This window comes from Knufia obscura, assembly GCF_036327395.1.
Source record: "Knufia obscura strain CCFEE 5817 isolate CBS 148926 chromosome Unknown scaffold_3, whole genome shotgun sequence".
NCBI lineage: Eukaryota > Fungi > Ascomycota > Eurotiomycetes > Chaetothyriales > Trichomeriaceae > Knufia > Knufia obscura.
In genome coordinates this window covers 1,880,428-1,897,517 of record NW_027042689.1, presented here as the reverse complement: position 1 = coordinate 1,897,517, position 17,090 = coordinate 1,880,428, and the positions used below count along the sequence as shown (strand labels likewise).

General features: G+C 51.5%; 7 protein-coding genes across 7 annotated transcripts; 5 read left to right on the top strand and 2 right to left on the bottom strand.

Moving 5' to 3' along the window:
• Positions 1 to 1,349: 1,349 nt before the first annotated feature.
• On the top strand, positions 1,350 to 3,184 carry PMZ80_003774 (uncharacterized protein; the record flags this gene model as incomplete). The annotated part of the gene is made up of 2 exons (XM_064872202.1): positions 1,350 to 2,760; positions 2,811 to 3,184. The coding sequence occupies 2 exons, from the start codon at positions 1,350 to 1,352 to the stop codon at positions 3,182 to 3,184; spliced, it is 1,785 nt and encodes a 594-aa protein (XP_064732582.1).
• A 559-nt stretch (positions 3,185 to 3,743) lies between these two features.
• Positions 3,744 to 4,415, top strand: PMZ80_003773 (uncharacterized protein; the record flags this gene model as incomplete). Its single annotated transcript, XM_064872201.1, has 1 exon — positions 3,744 to 4,415. The coding sequence occupies one exon, from the start codon at positions 3,744 to 3,746 to the stop codon at positions 4,413 to 4,415; it is 672 nt and encodes a 223-aa protein (XP_064732581.1).
• A 268-nt stretch (positions 4,416 to 4,683) lies between these two features.
• Positions 4,684 to 4,902, bottom strand: PMZ80_003772 (uncharacterized protein; the record flags this gene model as incomplete). Its single annotated transcript, XM_064872200.1, has 1 exon — positions 4,684 to 4,902. A coding segment is annotated over one exon (219 nt), but the record flags the coding sequence as incomplete, so codon positions are not given.
• A 2,823-nt stretch (positions 4,903 to 7,725) lies between these two features.
• On the bottom strand, positions 7,726 to 8,577 carry NOC4 (Maturation and nuclear export of 40S ribosomal subunits interacting protein; the record flags this gene model as incomplete). The annotated part of the gene is made up of 1 exon (XM_064872199.1): positions 7,726 to 8,577. One exon carries the CDS (start codon positions 8,575 to 8,577, stop codon positions 7,726 to 7,728), a length of 852 nt encoding a protein of 283 aa, XP_064732579.1.
• Positions 8,578 to 10,930: 2,353 nt separating this feature from the next.
• PMZ80_003770 (uncharacterized protein) lies at positions 10,931 to 11,874 on the top strand (the record flags this gene model as incomplete). Its single annotated transcript, XM_064872198.1, has 2 exons — positions 10,931 to 11,070; positions 11,160 to 11,874. The coding sequence occupies 2 exons, from the start codon at positions 10,931 to 10,933 to the stop codon at positions 11,872 to 11,874; spliced, it is 855 nt and encodes a 284-aa protein (XP_064732578.1).
• A 1,172-nt stretch (positions 11,875 to 13,046) lies between these two features.
• PMZ80_003769 (uncharacterized protein) lies at positions 13,047 to 13,955 on the top strand (the record flags this gene model as incomplete). The annotated part of the gene is made up of 1 exon (XM_064872197.1): positions 13,047 to 13,955. The coding sequence occupies one exon, from the start codon at positions 13,047 to 13,049 to the stop codon at positions 13,953 to 13,955; it is 909 nt and encodes a 302-aa protein (XP_064732577.1).
• A 914-nt stretch (positions 13,956 to 14,869) lies between these two features.
• On the top strand, positions 14,870 to 16,875 carry PMZ80_003768 (uncharacterized protein; the record flags this gene model as incomplete). Its single annotated transcript, XM_064872196.1, has 3 exons — positions 14,870 to 15,079; positions 15,129 to 15,374; positions 15,421 to 16,875. The coding sequence occupies 3 exons, from the start codon at positions 14,870 to 14,872 to the stop codon at positions 16,873 to 16,875; spliced, it is 1,911 nt and encodes a 636-aa protein (XP_064732576.1).
• Between the last annotated feature and the right edge of the window lie 215 nt (positions 16,876 to 17,090).

Below are 17,090 nucleotides of genomic sequence, written 5' to 3'. Positions count from 1 at the left end.
CGTCCAGGTGGGCAAGGATCTCCGGATCGTCAACACCACCAAGAAGCACGTTTCCAGTAGCTCGTCTCAGGATCAGACGCTAAGAGCTTAAGATATCAAAAGAAACAAGAAGCGCGCGATTCAGAAGACACGCGGCAAGCATCTGCTATGATTGGTAGACTTTAGTCGCAGGTTCGTGTTCACCTCGTGGGATGCGCAACCACATCTCGTGAGGCCGACAGCACAGTTTCGGTGCACGGCAAACGCACTACATCATCGTGCATGATAAAACGCAGGGGTGCGACGGGATCTACGCGAGTGGCCTGGGATTTCTGCGGGTTACGGGTGGCCTCTTTTGGAAGCCGAAGCGTGAGCGCAACAAGCAATGACAAGAGATGCGTATTGTATTACCCAGAACCACATCTGTTTGTTGCGTGTACGCTGATACCGTTGAGTATATGGGGGGTAGTCCTCCGCGCAACATCATCTCGAAAACAATGCTCTGTTTCGCTAAATCAATAGCACTCATGACAATGTCTTTGTGGAGTTCTTTAGGCAGACTGTGGCTTCATTTTCGCGGGAGCGAAGTGGATGGAGCTTTAATGCGAGTCCACTTCAGTACCACGTACGTCATAGCCAAGACCAACAAGCAACGATTTTCGATTGCTCGATCGTCTTGTGCATCCTTGTGGTTCGCATAAGCATCCCAAGCCTTGGTGACTTTGGTGACAAGAGTGTGGCACTGAAGCTGCCAGAGTCTACTCAGACTCACATACAGAGTACATACTAGGTAGTTGATAATTCCTAGGGGCAGAGATGATACCGTGTTACCCGCGCACATGGAGCACTTATGAGATTTGCCGGTCGTGTGTGGAGGAAAGAACATCTCTGCGCAAGAGAGTCCTCTTCTTACAGCGAGCACGATTCATAGCCGTGATGATCACATCTGATCCCACAAATGTTGCAGCACATTGCTAGCTCGGAATTATGCCCTTTAGCATCGTGGCCCCAGCTCAAGGCACAAGACCGTCTCATGTTCTGCTACATTTGATTGGGACAAGCCTGCCGTTGGCGGACCAGGCCTGAGCAGGATATGCATCATTTCCTCACACTGCACTGGCACGCCGCACTCCGCAAAAACTAAGCAGATACCTTGTTCGTATCCTCGAGCCACTTTGCTCAAGCCCTCGTATGTCTATATATGTGAAATTCATATCCACCTGCAGGTGAGCTCGATCTTGGATTGCTCTACCTTCGTCACTCTTCCCAAAGTTTTCCTTATTGTTCTCGTCGCATCGCTGCACGTTCCTCCTACACAACTATCCCATAGGCAGCACACCGTCGACAGCTTGCAGGATAACTCGCTCGATATGACGGGTCCTGACAACACGACGGGTCTCGCACTTGGTGCAGAAAAGCGCCGCGATTCGTCATCCGAGCGCACAGCAACAGCAGGAGACGAAGTTGCCCGCACAAACAAGGAGCAACCATACACAGACCCAGACGCGAAGATAGAGCTCACAGAAGAAGATTGCTACGATGAGCTAGGATACAGCTTTCCAACATGGAAGAAATGGACCATCCTCAGCATCATTTTCATGGTACAAGTCTCCATGAACTTTAACACATCCCTATACTCGAACGCTGTCCATGGTATCGCAGAAAATTTTCACGTATCGGCACAAGCAGCACGTCTCGGTGCCGCTCTGTTCTTGATCACATACGCTTTTGGTTGTGAGCTGTGGGCGCCTTGGTCAGAAGAGCTTGGTCGAAAATGGGTGCTACAAGCCTCTTTGGCTCTGGTCAACATCATGCAGATCCCTGTTGCCCTAGCTCCAAACTTTGGCACAATTCTTGCTTTCCGATCTATTGGCGGTCTCTGCACCGCCGGTGGTTCAGTCACTCTAGCCATGGTCGCAGACATGTGGGAAGCAGACAACCAGCAGTATGCTGTTGCCTTCATTGTCTTCTCCTCGGTCGGTGGCTCAATCTTGGGTCCTGTCGTTGGCGGGTTCGTTGAGCAATACTGCGCATGGCAGTGGAACATCTGGATTCAGCTTATCTTCGGAGGGTTCGTGCAAATTATCCACCTATGGGTGCCAGAGACTCGATCAACAGTTATGATGGACCGGATCGCAAAGAAGAGGCGCCAATCTGGCCAGCAGCCTAACGTCTACGGTCCCAATGAGCTTCTCGACTTCAAGGAGCGCTTCAGTTTCAAGGAGATCATGATCACCTGGATGCGGCCATTCCGAATGTTCTTGACGGAACCTATCGTCCTGGTCTTGTCCCTCCTCTCTGGTTTCTCAGACGCCCTGATCTTCATGTTCATCCAATCATTCGCTCTGGTGTATGAACAGTGGGGTTTTTCGCCGTGGGCTATTGGTATTGCATTCTGTTCAATTGGTGTCGGCTACGTCGCTGCTTGGCTTTCCTTCTTCCCGGCCATCAAGCGGAACAAGAGAGAGCGAGAACAGCATCCTGACGACGAACGAGCACAGTACGAATCTCGACTTTGGTGGCTGTTGTACACTGCACCTTGCCTGCCTATTGGACTGATCATCTTCGCCTGGACTTGCACCGGACCACCTCTACACTGGATCGGTTCCATGATTGCAGCTGCGATCGTCGGTGTCGCCAACTATGCCATCTACATGGCCACTATTGATTACATGATTTGCGCTTACGGGCCATACTCCGCTTCAGCGACAGGTGGTAACGGATGGGCTCGAGACTTCCTTGCTGGTGTCTTGACTCTGCCCGCTACACCTTTCTTTACGAGTGAGTTTACTAGCCTTGACTTTTTCTTCTTCATACTAACATCTTCCCAGATATCGGAAGCAACCCGCTTGCCTATGCGTCCACTATTCTGTTCTGTATTTCTGCAGTTCTAGTCCTTGCAGTGTATGTCATCTACATCAAGGGCCCAACTCTGCGAGCACGATCTCCTTTCGCCCAACAGCTCGCTGCCGCTCGCGAAGACACCGAAGGAAACCGAAGACTATCGTACGTGCCCTCTTCTGGTGCACGAAAAGCATCCCGAGCATTTTCGGGAGCAAGTGAGTCAGATGCTGCGGCAGCCCGAGCACGCTTCGCCAGAACTGGTAGTCAGGCACGTATGGACCAAGGTCGACGTGTCAGCCAGCAATCTGGCTCGAGAAGGAGCAGCTTGCAGGAGCAACGAAGAAGTGGAGTCGCCGTATAGAGCAGTCCTGCCTATGGCACGACACGCGACTTGAGACTTTCACTAACGTGATGACGAATTTTGGGCATGACGCTGGGGAATATACAAACATTTTGCTAGAGAGATTATTTGGAGGGTTGTTGTCTGCTTCTTGTCAAACGCTTTATATCAAGATACCCCGCTATCGTTACTGCTTCTTGGGTGAAGCACAAGAATAATATGTTTGAGTATTCATCGTGGTCTAGCGCTCAATATTATCCATTGCAACGAATTACAATGAAACCTGAACAAATGCTTTCCATCTACAACCGTGTCCAGTCATTTGCAACCGTGGGAGTTGCGGTATTGGAATGTACAGATACCTTAGCGGCATACTAGTGCAGGTTCGCAATGTTCGGTTGCTCGTTTAAACCAGTACCGTAATGCTGAGGACATTGAGGACACAATTCACTACTTTCAAACCACTAACTTATTATCCTCCGTTCCTTCTCCAACTTGATACTATTCTACTCCTGCGCCGGCGCATTCCCACGTACTACACATATCGACCACTACCACAACACTCCCACAATCCACAACAATGTCAGCAACCGAAGACTCCCTCGAAACATACACCCACCTCCCCCTCCACCTCGACCCAGCAACCAAGATCCTCACCTCCACCAAATCCTCAGATCCCCAACTCCAAGACATCCTCAAAAGCATCAACGCCCTCCACAACCAATTCAAGACCCTCGAGACTCAAAACCACGCACCACCCCCACCCCTCCCTGTAAACCCCAAGCGCACGGCGCAACTCACCAAACTCCGCGAAAGCGCCGGCCAGTCCGTGCGCAAGAATGACTTCGCTGGTGCGATCCGATTGTTCACGCTGGCTATACAAATGGCATCAGACCGTCCACCGTGGGAACCGGCTGGTCTAGTACGGGAGGAGCTGGCGGTCTGCTACATGGAGCGTGCGAATGTCCACGTCCTGAATAGGGATTGGGTTGAGGGCTTCAAGGATGCGGAGTGTAGTACTGAGTGTAAAAGGGGGAAGCAGCAGGGTCCGCAGGGACAGCAGGGGCCGGGGAATCCGAGGGCGTTTACGATTGGTGGGAAGTGTTTGGTTGAGATGGGACGGTGGGAGGAGGCGGTGAGTTGGTTGGAGAGGGGATTGGAGTTGGAGGGGGCGGAGGGTCCTGATGGGAAGGAGATGGGGAGGATGCTTGCGGAGGCGAGGGAGGCGGTGGAGAAGAAGGGTGCGGCTTAGAGGGCGAGCATTATCTCTTCGACTGGTGTGGGTAATGGGAAGAAAGTCAAGAAGACTGTTTCGTGGAAGTGAAGAAAGGGACAACTACGACGTAGCAGCCAACGGACTTACTGCAGCAACGACTGCTGAGCATCCTGGTCAGCCTCCAAGCTGTGACGAAGAGAGGTATAGATTTCGAACACTACACAGCGGACATTACGGTATGAAAACAGAAGCATAGGGAGAAGTATGAGATTGACGTTCTGTTCTGCGATCTACCAGCACCCGATCAACTCCATGTCTGGGCCGTGCCAGGTTTGTGAGACGGCACATTCAGCTGCAAAGCTGTGGTATGCTGCTGCACCACCGCACCGGATGGTCGAGGGTTGTCGAGATACTGGTACAGCATCTCACTCAACACTGGCAAGAACACCACAACTGCAATAATCTGCCCGAACGACCAAACGTCACTTGCACTCTGCTCATCGAGCGACATGGCAAACGTCTTCTGCCAAGATCTCAAGGTCAGCAAAGCCCAAAACAGCGGTATGCTCCAGACAGCAAGCGCTACCACGAAGATTGCTGCTCCCCGTCGCCCCTTGAGGTACTTCGTCACAGATCGCCAGGAGGACCCCATGTTCGAACTGTCGGTGATGCATTGGTCGATCAAAGCCAACAACATGCTACATATCACCCACAGAGCCCCCCCGATCGAGAAAATTTCGACCACAGTTGAACCAGCAGGCGACAGGTCGTGCCTGTTTCGATAGCACAGTACCTGGATCTCGATCAATTCGGTGGAGGTGATCACGCTACCAGGACTGTCGCCTATTTGTCCCGCAGAATAGGTGCTGATCATCCTGCAGATAAAATTGATAAGAAACAGGACAAGACCCAACGATATGACACAGAGCCGTAGCTCCGTCCTATTATCGTTCAGGTCTTGCCAGCAGAACGAGACTATTGGCAGCATCACCAGAACAGCCACAATCCAGACCATTTGCACGGTCAATCCACCGAATTCAACTGCTCCAAGCCCGAAGTTCTTTTTGATCAACATTATCGCCGCTGCAAGTTCGACCGAAAGCGCCAGCGCGATCGCAGAATCGGCGTACGCCCCGATGACAAGTCGGCAACTTGCAAGCAGGCGCTCCTTCCTCTTTTGTTTCAACAGCAGCATTGATATGGCAAGTACGATCGCGAGAATGAACTCGAGGAAGTAGCCTACAATGACCTAACTAGATTAACAGTCTGATATGTTCTTTGTCTACGCACTCACCCCAATTCCTGATACATCTGCGTTGCCAGTGCCGTAAAGTGCTAAGCAAATTTCTTGTCTGCAAGGCTCCATGGCTGTCGATGAGAGATCCTCGGATGTGACATTACGAAGCTTGGTGACATAACTGTCAAAATCTCTGATCGTCTCGAGAGCTTTGCAGTCCATTATGTTGATGCTGTGTGTTGATGAAAGGCTGACAACACATCGCAGAAGGAATGCTTTTTACAAGTACAGCGCAGTCGTCCCAAAACACCTCCATGTATTCAGCTGCTAAAAACCCAAAGTTCCTGAGGCTGAATTCACCGCCAACGCAGGGACCAAAGCTTGCCCGCATGCCTGATTGGTCGAACATGTTGTACACGTCTAGCGAGCCATGGCGTTCTCAGCTTTTTCCGAAGCATGGGGACCCTGGCCTGTTACAAATACGAGTTGACTCACGAAGGTGGTATAAGGAGCTGTCAGCCTGACTGGCAGGGCATTTCCCTTCACCTCCGCAATCTACCGAGCCGTGCCCGCAATGGCAGAATCGACCACTCTGTTAACAGCTCAGACCACACTGAGTACAATAACGGGTCTCATAACATCTTCACAAAACAGCACCGACAATAACGCCCCTGCCACACACACGACTTCAACTTCTACCACAGCGACATCCCCGCCCGGTGCTAATTCGTCTGCCACCGCTCCTGGTGCTTCTCTTAGTAGCAAGTTTCCCTATCAATACTAGACCCGGATCATCAGTCCTAACCACGAGTAGATTTCACCACGGCCGAGAAGATTGGCCTCGGAGTTGGAGTAGGGCTTGGCGGCCTCGTGGTGATTGCTCTGTATGGTGGAACAAAGAGCTAGTCTGTACCTCATGCTGACATCTGACAGCATAGCATTTATCATTCGTCGGAAGAAACGCGCGCAACATGGCGCACGGCAGAATCAAGTGCACAAAGCGCCGATGTCACAAGTTGCGATGAAGACACATTGATCATAGCGCGATACGTTCGAAGCTCGTTCGAATGGTCGCTAATGACCAGAGACTCCACAACGCCGACTTCAGTCGCTTTGCGCCCCAACAACAACGGAAATGGCAGAAGTAAACTGCTGCATCAACTCAAGCTTGAGGCTCGAGCAGGTTCTGGCAGCACTTGGTCACGAGTGTGTAGCCGGTAATGCCGCTGCAAGGACTGAAGCTGCCATGTCGTCCGTTGTGCCTTCTAGTACAACATGACACCGAGAGAGGGAAATGCTTTGAGATCAAACCCTGACTACTGCAGGCTTTGAACCATGGACGCCACAGGGGTCATGTTAACACTGCACCAACACTAGCCGACTATGCAGGGATCCGAACAACAGTAGGTGACCACCCGTTGCAAGGGACGTTGGCTGTGATGCCGCTCAGGAGCGGTCAGGCCTCTGTACGCATGATTGACGATATGGTCCGCTGACCAATGTTTGATGCAGGCCCCCAAGTCTGGGGCCCTCAACTCTGGCAGTGTTTCCAATGACTCCACCAGAGAGCGGCTAGAAGCAAGAACACGACATACTTCGAAACGCAGTCAGAGTCATCTTGACATGGCTTTCTATCGGCGACGGCGGCGCAACGATACAGCGCAACCAGTAAGAGTCAAGATTTCGATCTCGAATGCGTTGTGAGCGACGGTGGCGATTCGTGCTTAGTCTGGCGCAGCTCAGAGAGATAGAGATGTAGATTCTTACCTCGTTCAACCCTGAAAGTTGTCTTCCGTTCTTCGAAACAGTAGATTCTGACGAAGCAGGCCATGGATGGACGCGTCCTCTGTTAAGTACGAGACATGGAATAGACACTGTTAACCAAGTAGTCCCTCCGTGGCATCAAGTTCAGATCACGAAGAGAGGTCAATACAACGAAAGCCGCCCCTTAGCTATTATATCGCGAAAGTCGTTCTATTAGACGCGCATGCAGTCTTCCCATGGGTATCATCATGCAGACTCTCAACTCGTTCCTTCTCTCATGCAATATCCCATCCGTGACGCCTCGCTAATTCAGTTCAATTCCCAAATAAGACCATCCTTCTATCCTCAATAAAACTCCCACAAATCAAGCAACACATCCCCATCCCCCTCAACCCCCTCCCTCCCAAACACCCTCCCCGGAATCCTCCACTCAACAACCGGCTCCCTCCTCCCATCCTTCCCAAGCTCACTCCCAAGCAAAGTCCCATACCCATGATCCAAAAAGTCCTCCAAATTATACTGCTGCTTCGTGAACTGCTCGCTGATAATCCGGCATATACTGCTCACGGTGGGGTTATAGTGGTCTTGTAATGTATGTAACTCCCACAGACTACTATCTATTGCGCCGCTTTGCTGTGGGTCTATTTCCGCTGGGTTGTATGGATCGGTTCCGAGGTTGCGCGTGGTTTTCGTGTAAGGGGGGTAGGGCTGGCGGTGCAACATGAATGTACACGTTGGATGCGCCTTGAGGAGATTGTATATGAACGGTACGATCGCGATGATTGCGGCGGGCGGCGCGAATAGAGACAGTCTGCTGAGGCGTTTTACGAAACTTGCGATTGTAGCGGCGGGGATGTGATTTGTGGGCGCGAGGAATCCGTCGAGGTGCCGGAGGAGGCGGGAGCGATGTTTACTGTGGAGGAGGTTGTTGTCGAGGAGGGAGTATAAGCGTGGGTAGAAGAGGGGGTAGTCGAGGTTGCGGGTTATGATTAGGGTGTAGAGGCCCTGGAGGGCGGGGACTGCGAGGGAGAGGTTGGGGGGTGTGGAGGAGACGCAGTCGGTGAGGAAGTCCATTAGGATTTCGGGGCGGCGGAGGGAGGAGAGGACGGTGGGGTCTTGGAGTTTTTTGAGGAGGGCGCGCTTTTGGGGGTTGGTCATGGGGGCGTTGAGGGTGGTGTACCATTGTTTGTCGGACATGGTGGCGGTTTAGGATGGGTGAGAAATAGGAAGCGTGGAGGGAGCGGTGATGAGGGTGTTCAGTTCAGTCCACACATTAGGAAGTAGCGATGCGATCTCGTGAGACAAAACTTTTGTGCAAATGGTGCAAAGTGATCGGAGATAAAACTGTTATCAGCGGGCTTAAGATAACCTACCGACTAGCGCGTTCCTTCTCACGACCTTCTTCGTTGTCAGCATCCTTTCCTGGGATATGATCAGGGCTTCTATAGGACGCAATTGCACACATAGTACTTGGTGTCTTCAACAGCGACTCAAGTTGTAGGAATTCGATCGTGATGCGATACCTCGAGATGTGGTTCAAAATGATTGGTTGTCTACAAGATAAGTACCAAGCGGAACGGGCAGACCTAAAATCATACTCGGCAGGCCTTGTTACGCATTCATCTAGTTTGTGATAGTGAGCATGGCGTATCTCGACGTCGAAGAAGATATTGGGCGTGGAGCCGACCATGTGCCAGCACCAACATATTTGCCATTGTTGCAGAGCCACGCAAAGGTGGTTGCCAGGTCATGTGTTGGAAGTCGCTACCGATAGTCACCCATCATAGTGTGGCTTTCGGGCTTCGTGCCTTCGACAGTCGATGTCTCCGATGAAGCAAGGACACCTCAACCGCAAGAGTAGTAGGGCCAGCCAATGCATTTCTTGGAGCAGCAGTTTTCGTTTCTGCCGCAGGCCCCACCTGGTGCAATGCAAGTACCTGGTTCAGGGTCGACATCGGGAATTGGTCCGTTCGGAAGCGGAAGGCTTTGTCGAGATTCAACTTGTGCTTCGGATTCGATAGGAGCCGCAGCCTGGACGGGCTTCCCAACGACGACAGCTATGGGAGTCATTAGCACCTAATTTCAGTACGAGGCTGAGATCTGACTTACCTGCCAGGAGTGGAACAGCGAAGAGGGCTAGGGTGAAGACCTTCATCCTGCCTTTTGTTCTAGACAATTATTAGATTCATCGGACGAGTGGCTGGGGTGTGCTGTTGTCGGTAGGCATACCTGAGGGTTTTGGTCTTTATTCTATGGGAGCAGTCTATTGCGAGTTTCTTTTGGGTATGCGAAGGTGGATGAGGGAGAAGTGGTTGAAGAAGAGACTGTGAGATCAACTGGGCAAGAGTAGCGGTACTTATGGGACGAAGAGACGTCTCTGTTTGATAGTTACTGCGAGGCTAACCGAGTGACAGTGGCCAATTCCCGATAGACCTGCGGATCAGCCAACACATTTCAGGGGTGGAGATAGAGTGAGGTTATCGTCCTACCGTTTTCAAGCGCACGTTAGTGATGAAGTGGACAAGTAGGGAGATCCAACAAGACTCGTCGACCATAACTCCGGTGATTCCCTCCTCGAATTAGCGTCACCCCAAGGCTTCACCTTTTCGTTTGAACAGATCCGGTGCTTACACGGAGACTCAGCCAAAACTGAGGCTCATTTCGAATAACAGATGGTGAGCTACCACTACGACATGCCGAGGCGACTCTTTGTTGACCACCGCCTTGAGCTTCTTGCTCGACTTTGTCGAGGGTCTGCCGTTGAGATATCAAGATTGCGCAGAGATGATGAATAATTGTTGGGTTTGAGCAATGAAGTCAGCCATGCCACTACCATAAGGCAGAGCAAACAGACCCATAGAGCAAGCGAGAATGCTCTTGCCTCAAAGTTTACTCACGTTTGTCTCTAGCCACACCATCACTGTTCTTCTTCTGAGTGAGATTGTTGCCGGTTCATCCGATGCGTCTGCAGAATCACGCAGTCAACTCATATCGCTTACCGAGAAAGCGTATATAGATACTCAGGCTCGGGCACCTTGCCGGGCTCAATCAACGTCACGTCTTCGCGCTCGACTTAACGCTATGAGCACCTTCAAATTCACCTTTGCGCGGAAGCAGCAGAGGGCAGCACTCACTGCAAATACACCCCTGTTCAGAACGCTACAGCGCACAGACTTCTGTACATGCTGGTATTGGAATCCCGGTTTCTCGCAAGTTCACTTCGGTCCATGCTCAATTGACTTATGCTACCCGGTGCATACGGCCCCTGGGTGCGGGTACCCATAGAAACTGGAAATATCTCGCTAGAAGTACGATGGAGGTCCCTCAAGGCCACCTGGGGGCATGAGGTACTCGAAAGTGAATGGAGGACGGTTGAATATGACACGTGCTCGACGTCAACAATGCCATACCGAAAAAGGAGTGCACGCTTTCACTCTTGAGTTCGCTGGGGTGATATGTTGTATGCGGCATGGGTAGTGACTTTCCTGAACCGCATACAATACACCTCACCCACCTGGAAAGATGTATCCCAACTCTGTCTGCACCATCGATGGATCCGTTCACAGCACTCACCAAAACCTCATCAGACCAGCCACTGACAATGCCACCAAAGCGACGAGCTAGCCCACCTCTCCCTATACTGCAAGGGTTGAGGTTTGCAACACCGAAAGACATCTGGCGGGCTAACTAGTCATTTCTGTGGGCTTTGGATTGTCGCCAGAGGCTGACTGGCTCCAACCATACCTTCGTACTTACCCCGAGGATTCCCTTACCTCAAGCCAGCAGGACGCAGAGTGGGCGATCCGATCGGAAAACGTGGCCATACTCGTGGTCGAAGACCACTACGATCCGGCAGAGGTAGAAACAACAGCCCACATTGTTCCCAAAATTGACACTGAGGAGCACCCCATGCCCGGCGAAAAGGTTGTCGCCGGTGTTGCGGCGTGGAGATTCCTCTCAGGGTCGTCAAGGGCAGGACAACTCGCCAACACCGAAGGGCCCTTCCCTGATTTAGCAGCCGATCGTCCCCACCGTGATGAGCACGAGGAGCATGTGAATAGCTATCACAGCAAGAACGATGAAATGACAAAGAGATATTTTGGCGACTCTGGTTGGTTCGAGCTGGATACACTTGTCATCCATCCGACGTACTGGCGACGTGGGCATGGAAGAAGATTACTGGAATGGGGAATGCGGCTCGCTGACATAGATCAGGCCGAAGTGTGCATTTGCGCCACGACTGCTGGTCTCACTTTGTATCGAGCTTTGGGATGCGAACTTCTGGAGAGCTGGAACTTGGAAGGTGACGAAATGTCGCCAGCAGGTGTGGCTGGGCACATAGTCAAATACGTTCCAAGAAGAAAACGTGACCACTCTGAGGATGACAGTGCCGAAACCGCAGTCATGGCGCTGAGTGAACGATTGTTCCAAACTGAGCTTGGAGGAGAACAAGACAAGGCAAGAGCAGAAAAGAATGGCCAGGGAGTTCGGTAGCTAGACTATCCAATAACAATGATGATGTACCAGAGGCATTCGTTAGATAAAACAGTTCTGGCAGTCAAAGTTTGGTCGTGGAACAAGCAAGGCGAGCTACTATACGGTAGCTCTGTAGAACCAACTAAGCACATTGTCTGCCTTTGTTAGGCTTAGCGCCTTCGCGGCCGTCCTGGCACTGCCCCCTTCCCTTTCTCGTGGTCTTGACATCCTTCCCCCTTTCACCAGTTTTCATTGTTTGATATCGCTGTACACGTCTTTCTAGCAACGAATTGACATCAGTTCCATCACAGTCGCAAGAAGCACATGAGAATTGGCCGACACGGCAACGAACGTGGTGAACAGGCAATATGATTGTCCGGGCATGAATGTTTTCACTGCTCATTTTGACCGAGCGCTCGACTGGTTGCTCCATCATCCGGATCCAGCGGATCGACGGACCGTTCGAACTCAGCCATGAGTCCTGAGCTCTTTGCTTCGCGGAAACCGCCTTCACGAGGCCGGGTGCACAAGGCCTCGTGCGCGATTGTGTTCGTTGCTCCGAAAGCGCGATCAAGGTGCAAAGTATTGTGTCGATGCGACGATGTGCGGCTATAGGGTTTGCTGGTTCTTCTACACTATTTTATCATCGTTCCCAAACACAATTATCATTATCTCCAAGCACATTTGTTAGGTGACAATCCAAACAGGATTTTGCATTAAAGCTGGCTCTCAATCCCAACTGTGCTTTCACCGTCTTCTTTCACTCCGGTCGTTTCCTAGTCCCGGCTAGGCTTCGCACTGGCTCAAGTCTACAGAGTGCAGGAGCACGATGTGGCCTCTTCGGGTGGCCGCTATGGACATCATAACGACATCGATGGTGACCAGAAAGCTCAAACGGTGGGTCTGTGACAGCGCTAGCGTTCGACTCACGTCTCCATGCCGCTCTTTCACGGCGAAGGGTGACGGGAAGTATAGTCACCATGCGAGATGACAGTTTCACAAACGGTGCAAGCTGGTAAACGGCATTCAGAGCCGCATATAGATGGATATATTCTGCTTTCGAAATGTCGTCCCACTGGCAAATACTGGTCGTTAGGAGAAGTTGATCAACTCGGCCAAACCAGAGCTCCAACATCAGCACAATGGAACACACCCTTCACAGGAACTCTTCCGAGGCGACTACTCACCACATGCCATTCCTTCCAATACCTCCGCTCGGAAATCTGCGCTTTGCTATTCCTTCGGACCTGAAGCGCATGGGCATGATCTTGTATGCAGCTTTCGAACAGACAGAACAGTTTAACTGGATACATCCCAACCACGCAAATGTGGCAGCCAAAGTACTTTCGTTTGAGCGTCGGAGGCTGGCGTCGTCTATGTCGACGAAAGACCGAGTCTTCCTCGTCGCGGTAGACAGGTACGACCCAGAGGAGATGAAGGCGGCCAACATTGTCATACCAGCTGGCGAAGGGGCCTACAACGCTCGCTGGGACAATGATGGAACAGTTGTGGGATTCGCTGTCTGGTCGTTTAGTCCTGGCTCATCAAGGATCGGCCAGTTCAAGGTCCCAGATGGGCATTGGCCGAACATGGGGTCGATGGGGTATCAACCACCCTTCCACCGAGAGCACGCTATGCGATTCCAAGAAGAGCTCGATACAATGGAGCACACGTATTTCAGCGATTGCGGTATGGCCCTCGATACCCTGGTTGTACATCCTGCATACCACGGACGAGGACATGGTAGGAGACTCGTCGAATGGGGCAAGCGCATGGCAGAGATGGATGGTATCAAAATGTCTGTGTGCAGCTCAGACATCGCGTCGAATTTCTACAAAAAGATGAACTATGAATTGCTGGACGTCCTGCGACTGCCCGGCGATGATATATCCCCTTCTGGACTGACGACCTATCTCATGAGATATGTGCCACCAATACGACAGGAAGGAAGACGATCGTTGGACGATGGACAGCCGCTAGAACAAGACTCACAACCAGACACGGCAGGTTCCAAACCCTTCAGGACGAAAGTTATCATATTAATGTTTGCCATCTTTCTGGTCGCCAAGACCTACCAAACTGTGGCTCGCCGGAGGTAGAGATGCAGAAATCTCGGCGTGATATGTTGCAGCTTTGCAGAAGAGAGGATGACAGGAAATTGGTCCTGATGAGAAACAAGTGTGAGCAGTCTTACAGGTTGAGGGTACTCGAGTGCCTATCAGAGGCTTTTCAGAGTGTTGACGAGTTACATAGCAGATGGAGATGAGTCACTATTCGCGGAGACAGGTTGCGGTTGGCAGCGGACATTCTAGTGACAACGTACTTTTCGGACTGCTTCGTCCCTGTCCGCCAAATACAGCATGTTGGCACCTCAAGAACACTTGCTGCGGTGACTAATCTTCGAACAAAACAAGCAAACATTGTGTGCCTGCTGATGTCGGCTATCTCAGTTACTGCCGTCCTGGCGTCCACATTTTTACATTGATGATCATGTATTCCCTCATTCCAGTTTCGCGATGTCGCAACGGCACAGGCTGACGTGGTCTGAGCAGAAAAAGGATGACCTTAAGCTGCGCCGAGAGAGGCGAATGCCATGCCTTGCCAAGTCCTCCGGCATGAGAGCCAAAGCACGATCCTGGCCATTCCTGTCCAATCTCGACTCGCGTCTTGACCACGCGTTATGCTGGTCAACATGAGTTTTAGGACCAGTTGCAAACCACCTTCTATGTTCATGCAGACGTTGCTTGTGTGCCCTGCTGTATGATGTCGCTCGGCATATCATGCCGTGAACACGTTCCCAGTCATTGGATTGGAAAAGACTGCATCCTGATTGCTCCGGCAGCACAATGCTGATCAATGGAGAGTTCGAGCTCTCACAACGAGGGGAACTCCACAGCAACGATATCTTGCGAAGGATGCAAGCACATAAAGAAGGACGCTCGCCCTCGGGTATGGGAGGCCATCCTTCAGCTTGCTCTGTCATACACGACGAAGCTCCAGTAGTGACCCAACCATGTTGCTGCAAGGAATTTCTGTCGCCTTATTGCTGGCTTCCACAGCTTGCGCAAGCTGGGATGGAAACCTCAATTATCGAAGTCCTTCCATCAACCATGACGGTCTTGGCATCAACCTACGGAAAGTGCACAAGCGTATGCTGACCAAGAGGGATGGCTCTATGCCACAGCAGACTGGCCAACTCAACTTCACCCACGGCGTTGCTTCGGTAAGCATCATACCGGCCTCCAAGAGTATGATGTTGACACACACTACAGGGTGACCCATGGGACACATCTGTCATTCTGTGGACTCGAGTCTCACCGCAATATGAGAATGACAGGTCTAATGTGACTGTTGAGGGAAACGTTCCACTCTTCAACCATGAGACAGAGCGATACATTCAGATGTCAGCCTCGCCGATATGTGTCGACTGGCAAGTTACCAAAACCCCAGACATGTCCGGAGCTCCTGCAGCGAGCGGAAAGGCATATACCACGTCAGACATCGACTACACTATCAAGGCAAGTCTGCCAGTCGGCCATTTGACGTCTCTGACTGTCCACATAGATCGAGGCGACTGGCTTGAACCCCTTCACAACATACTACTACCAGTTCACAGTCTGCGGTACCCAAACCTCCAGCCCCATTGGGCGAACAAAGACAAGTCCCACTGATGACGACTCATCAACGCCTCTATCATTCGCCGTCTTCTCATGTTCAAACTATCCAAATGGGTACTTCAACGCTTACGGTAACGCCGCCCGCAAAGACAATTTCGACTACGCAATCCATCTAGGCGACTACATCTACGAGACCGCCAAAGGAAACCTAACCGTCGACCCTCGTGCCGCAAACCCACAAAAGGAAATCGTCACTCTCTACGACTACCGCACCCGCATCGCTCAATATCGCTCCGATCTAGACCTGTCCCTCATCCACCAACAACACCCATTCATAACCGTCTGGGACGATCACGAAATCGCAAACAACAACTTCCGAGACGGCAGCTCCTCAATGAACAACACAGAGCAAAGCTTCAACAAATTCGGCGGCATAAGTTTCGATACCCGCAAGATGAATGCAGTTCGTGCCTACTTCGAGTGGATGCCCCTCCGCCAAGCCGATCTCGACGACAACCTCCGCATCTGGCGGAGCTTCAAGATGGGCAAGCTCGTCGACCTCATCATGCTCGACACACGATCATACGACCGTTCAATCACAGGTCTGAACTGGAACGACGACTACATCTACGAGATCAGCAACGACGCAGGACGATCTCTCATGGGCAGCCGACAGGAGAACTGGTTCTACAACTCCCTTCTAGAGTCGAAGGAGCGGGGTGCAACGTGGCGAGTCATCGGCAACCAAATCGTCTTCAGCCGCATTAACTCGACGTCCACGCAGGATGAAGGCGAGGAAACTTTCCCCTTCAATATCGATCAGTGGGACGGCTACACCGGTAACAGGAACAGGACGTTCAAGCATCTCTACGATAACATGATCGGGAATAACATCATGCTTGCGGGCGACAGCCATCAGAACTGGGTGAGCGATATGATCTGGGTGGGCGAGGAGAACTATGACTCCGCCACTGGGGCTGGCAGTATCGGTGTCGAATTCGCAGGCACAGCTGTCAGTAGCAGTGGATCTGGCGGAAATTTGTCTTCCAACATCCATGGATCAGAATTGATTGTGCGTGATAATCAGGAGTTGCAGTGGCAGGAGGGATATTATCGAGGGTACTACGAGATGCATATCGATGCGGAGAAGATCGAGGCAAGGTTCTTTGGGAGTCCGAGTGTGGCAACTCGGAATCCATATGAGGTTAGTCTTGCGAACTTTACGGTGTATAGTGGGGAGAATCACCTTGCTAGACCAGTTGCTGGTGGTGTTGCGGCGAGTGGTGCGATTCAACAAGGGGAGGTGGTGATGACCAATTTGACTTTGAATACTGAGACCGGCGAGTGGGGATATCAGGCGGCGGAGTATAACCAGATGTTCATTGCATACCCAACATCGTAGGTCAATGGATATATGGTGGAGGCTAGTTAGTGAATCAAGAAGAGGCACAGCCATTCAGCTGTGGCGACCAGATGCTTAAGCATAACTGGTCGAATAATGTCTGTCCTCATCCTTTGTGTCTCTTACTCCAGTCATGCTCAAGCTTATGTTCTTTTCGGCTCTCGTTATCGTCTAGCTCGCTGCATTGTTTCTGATTCGCCCACTCCGTCTTGAGT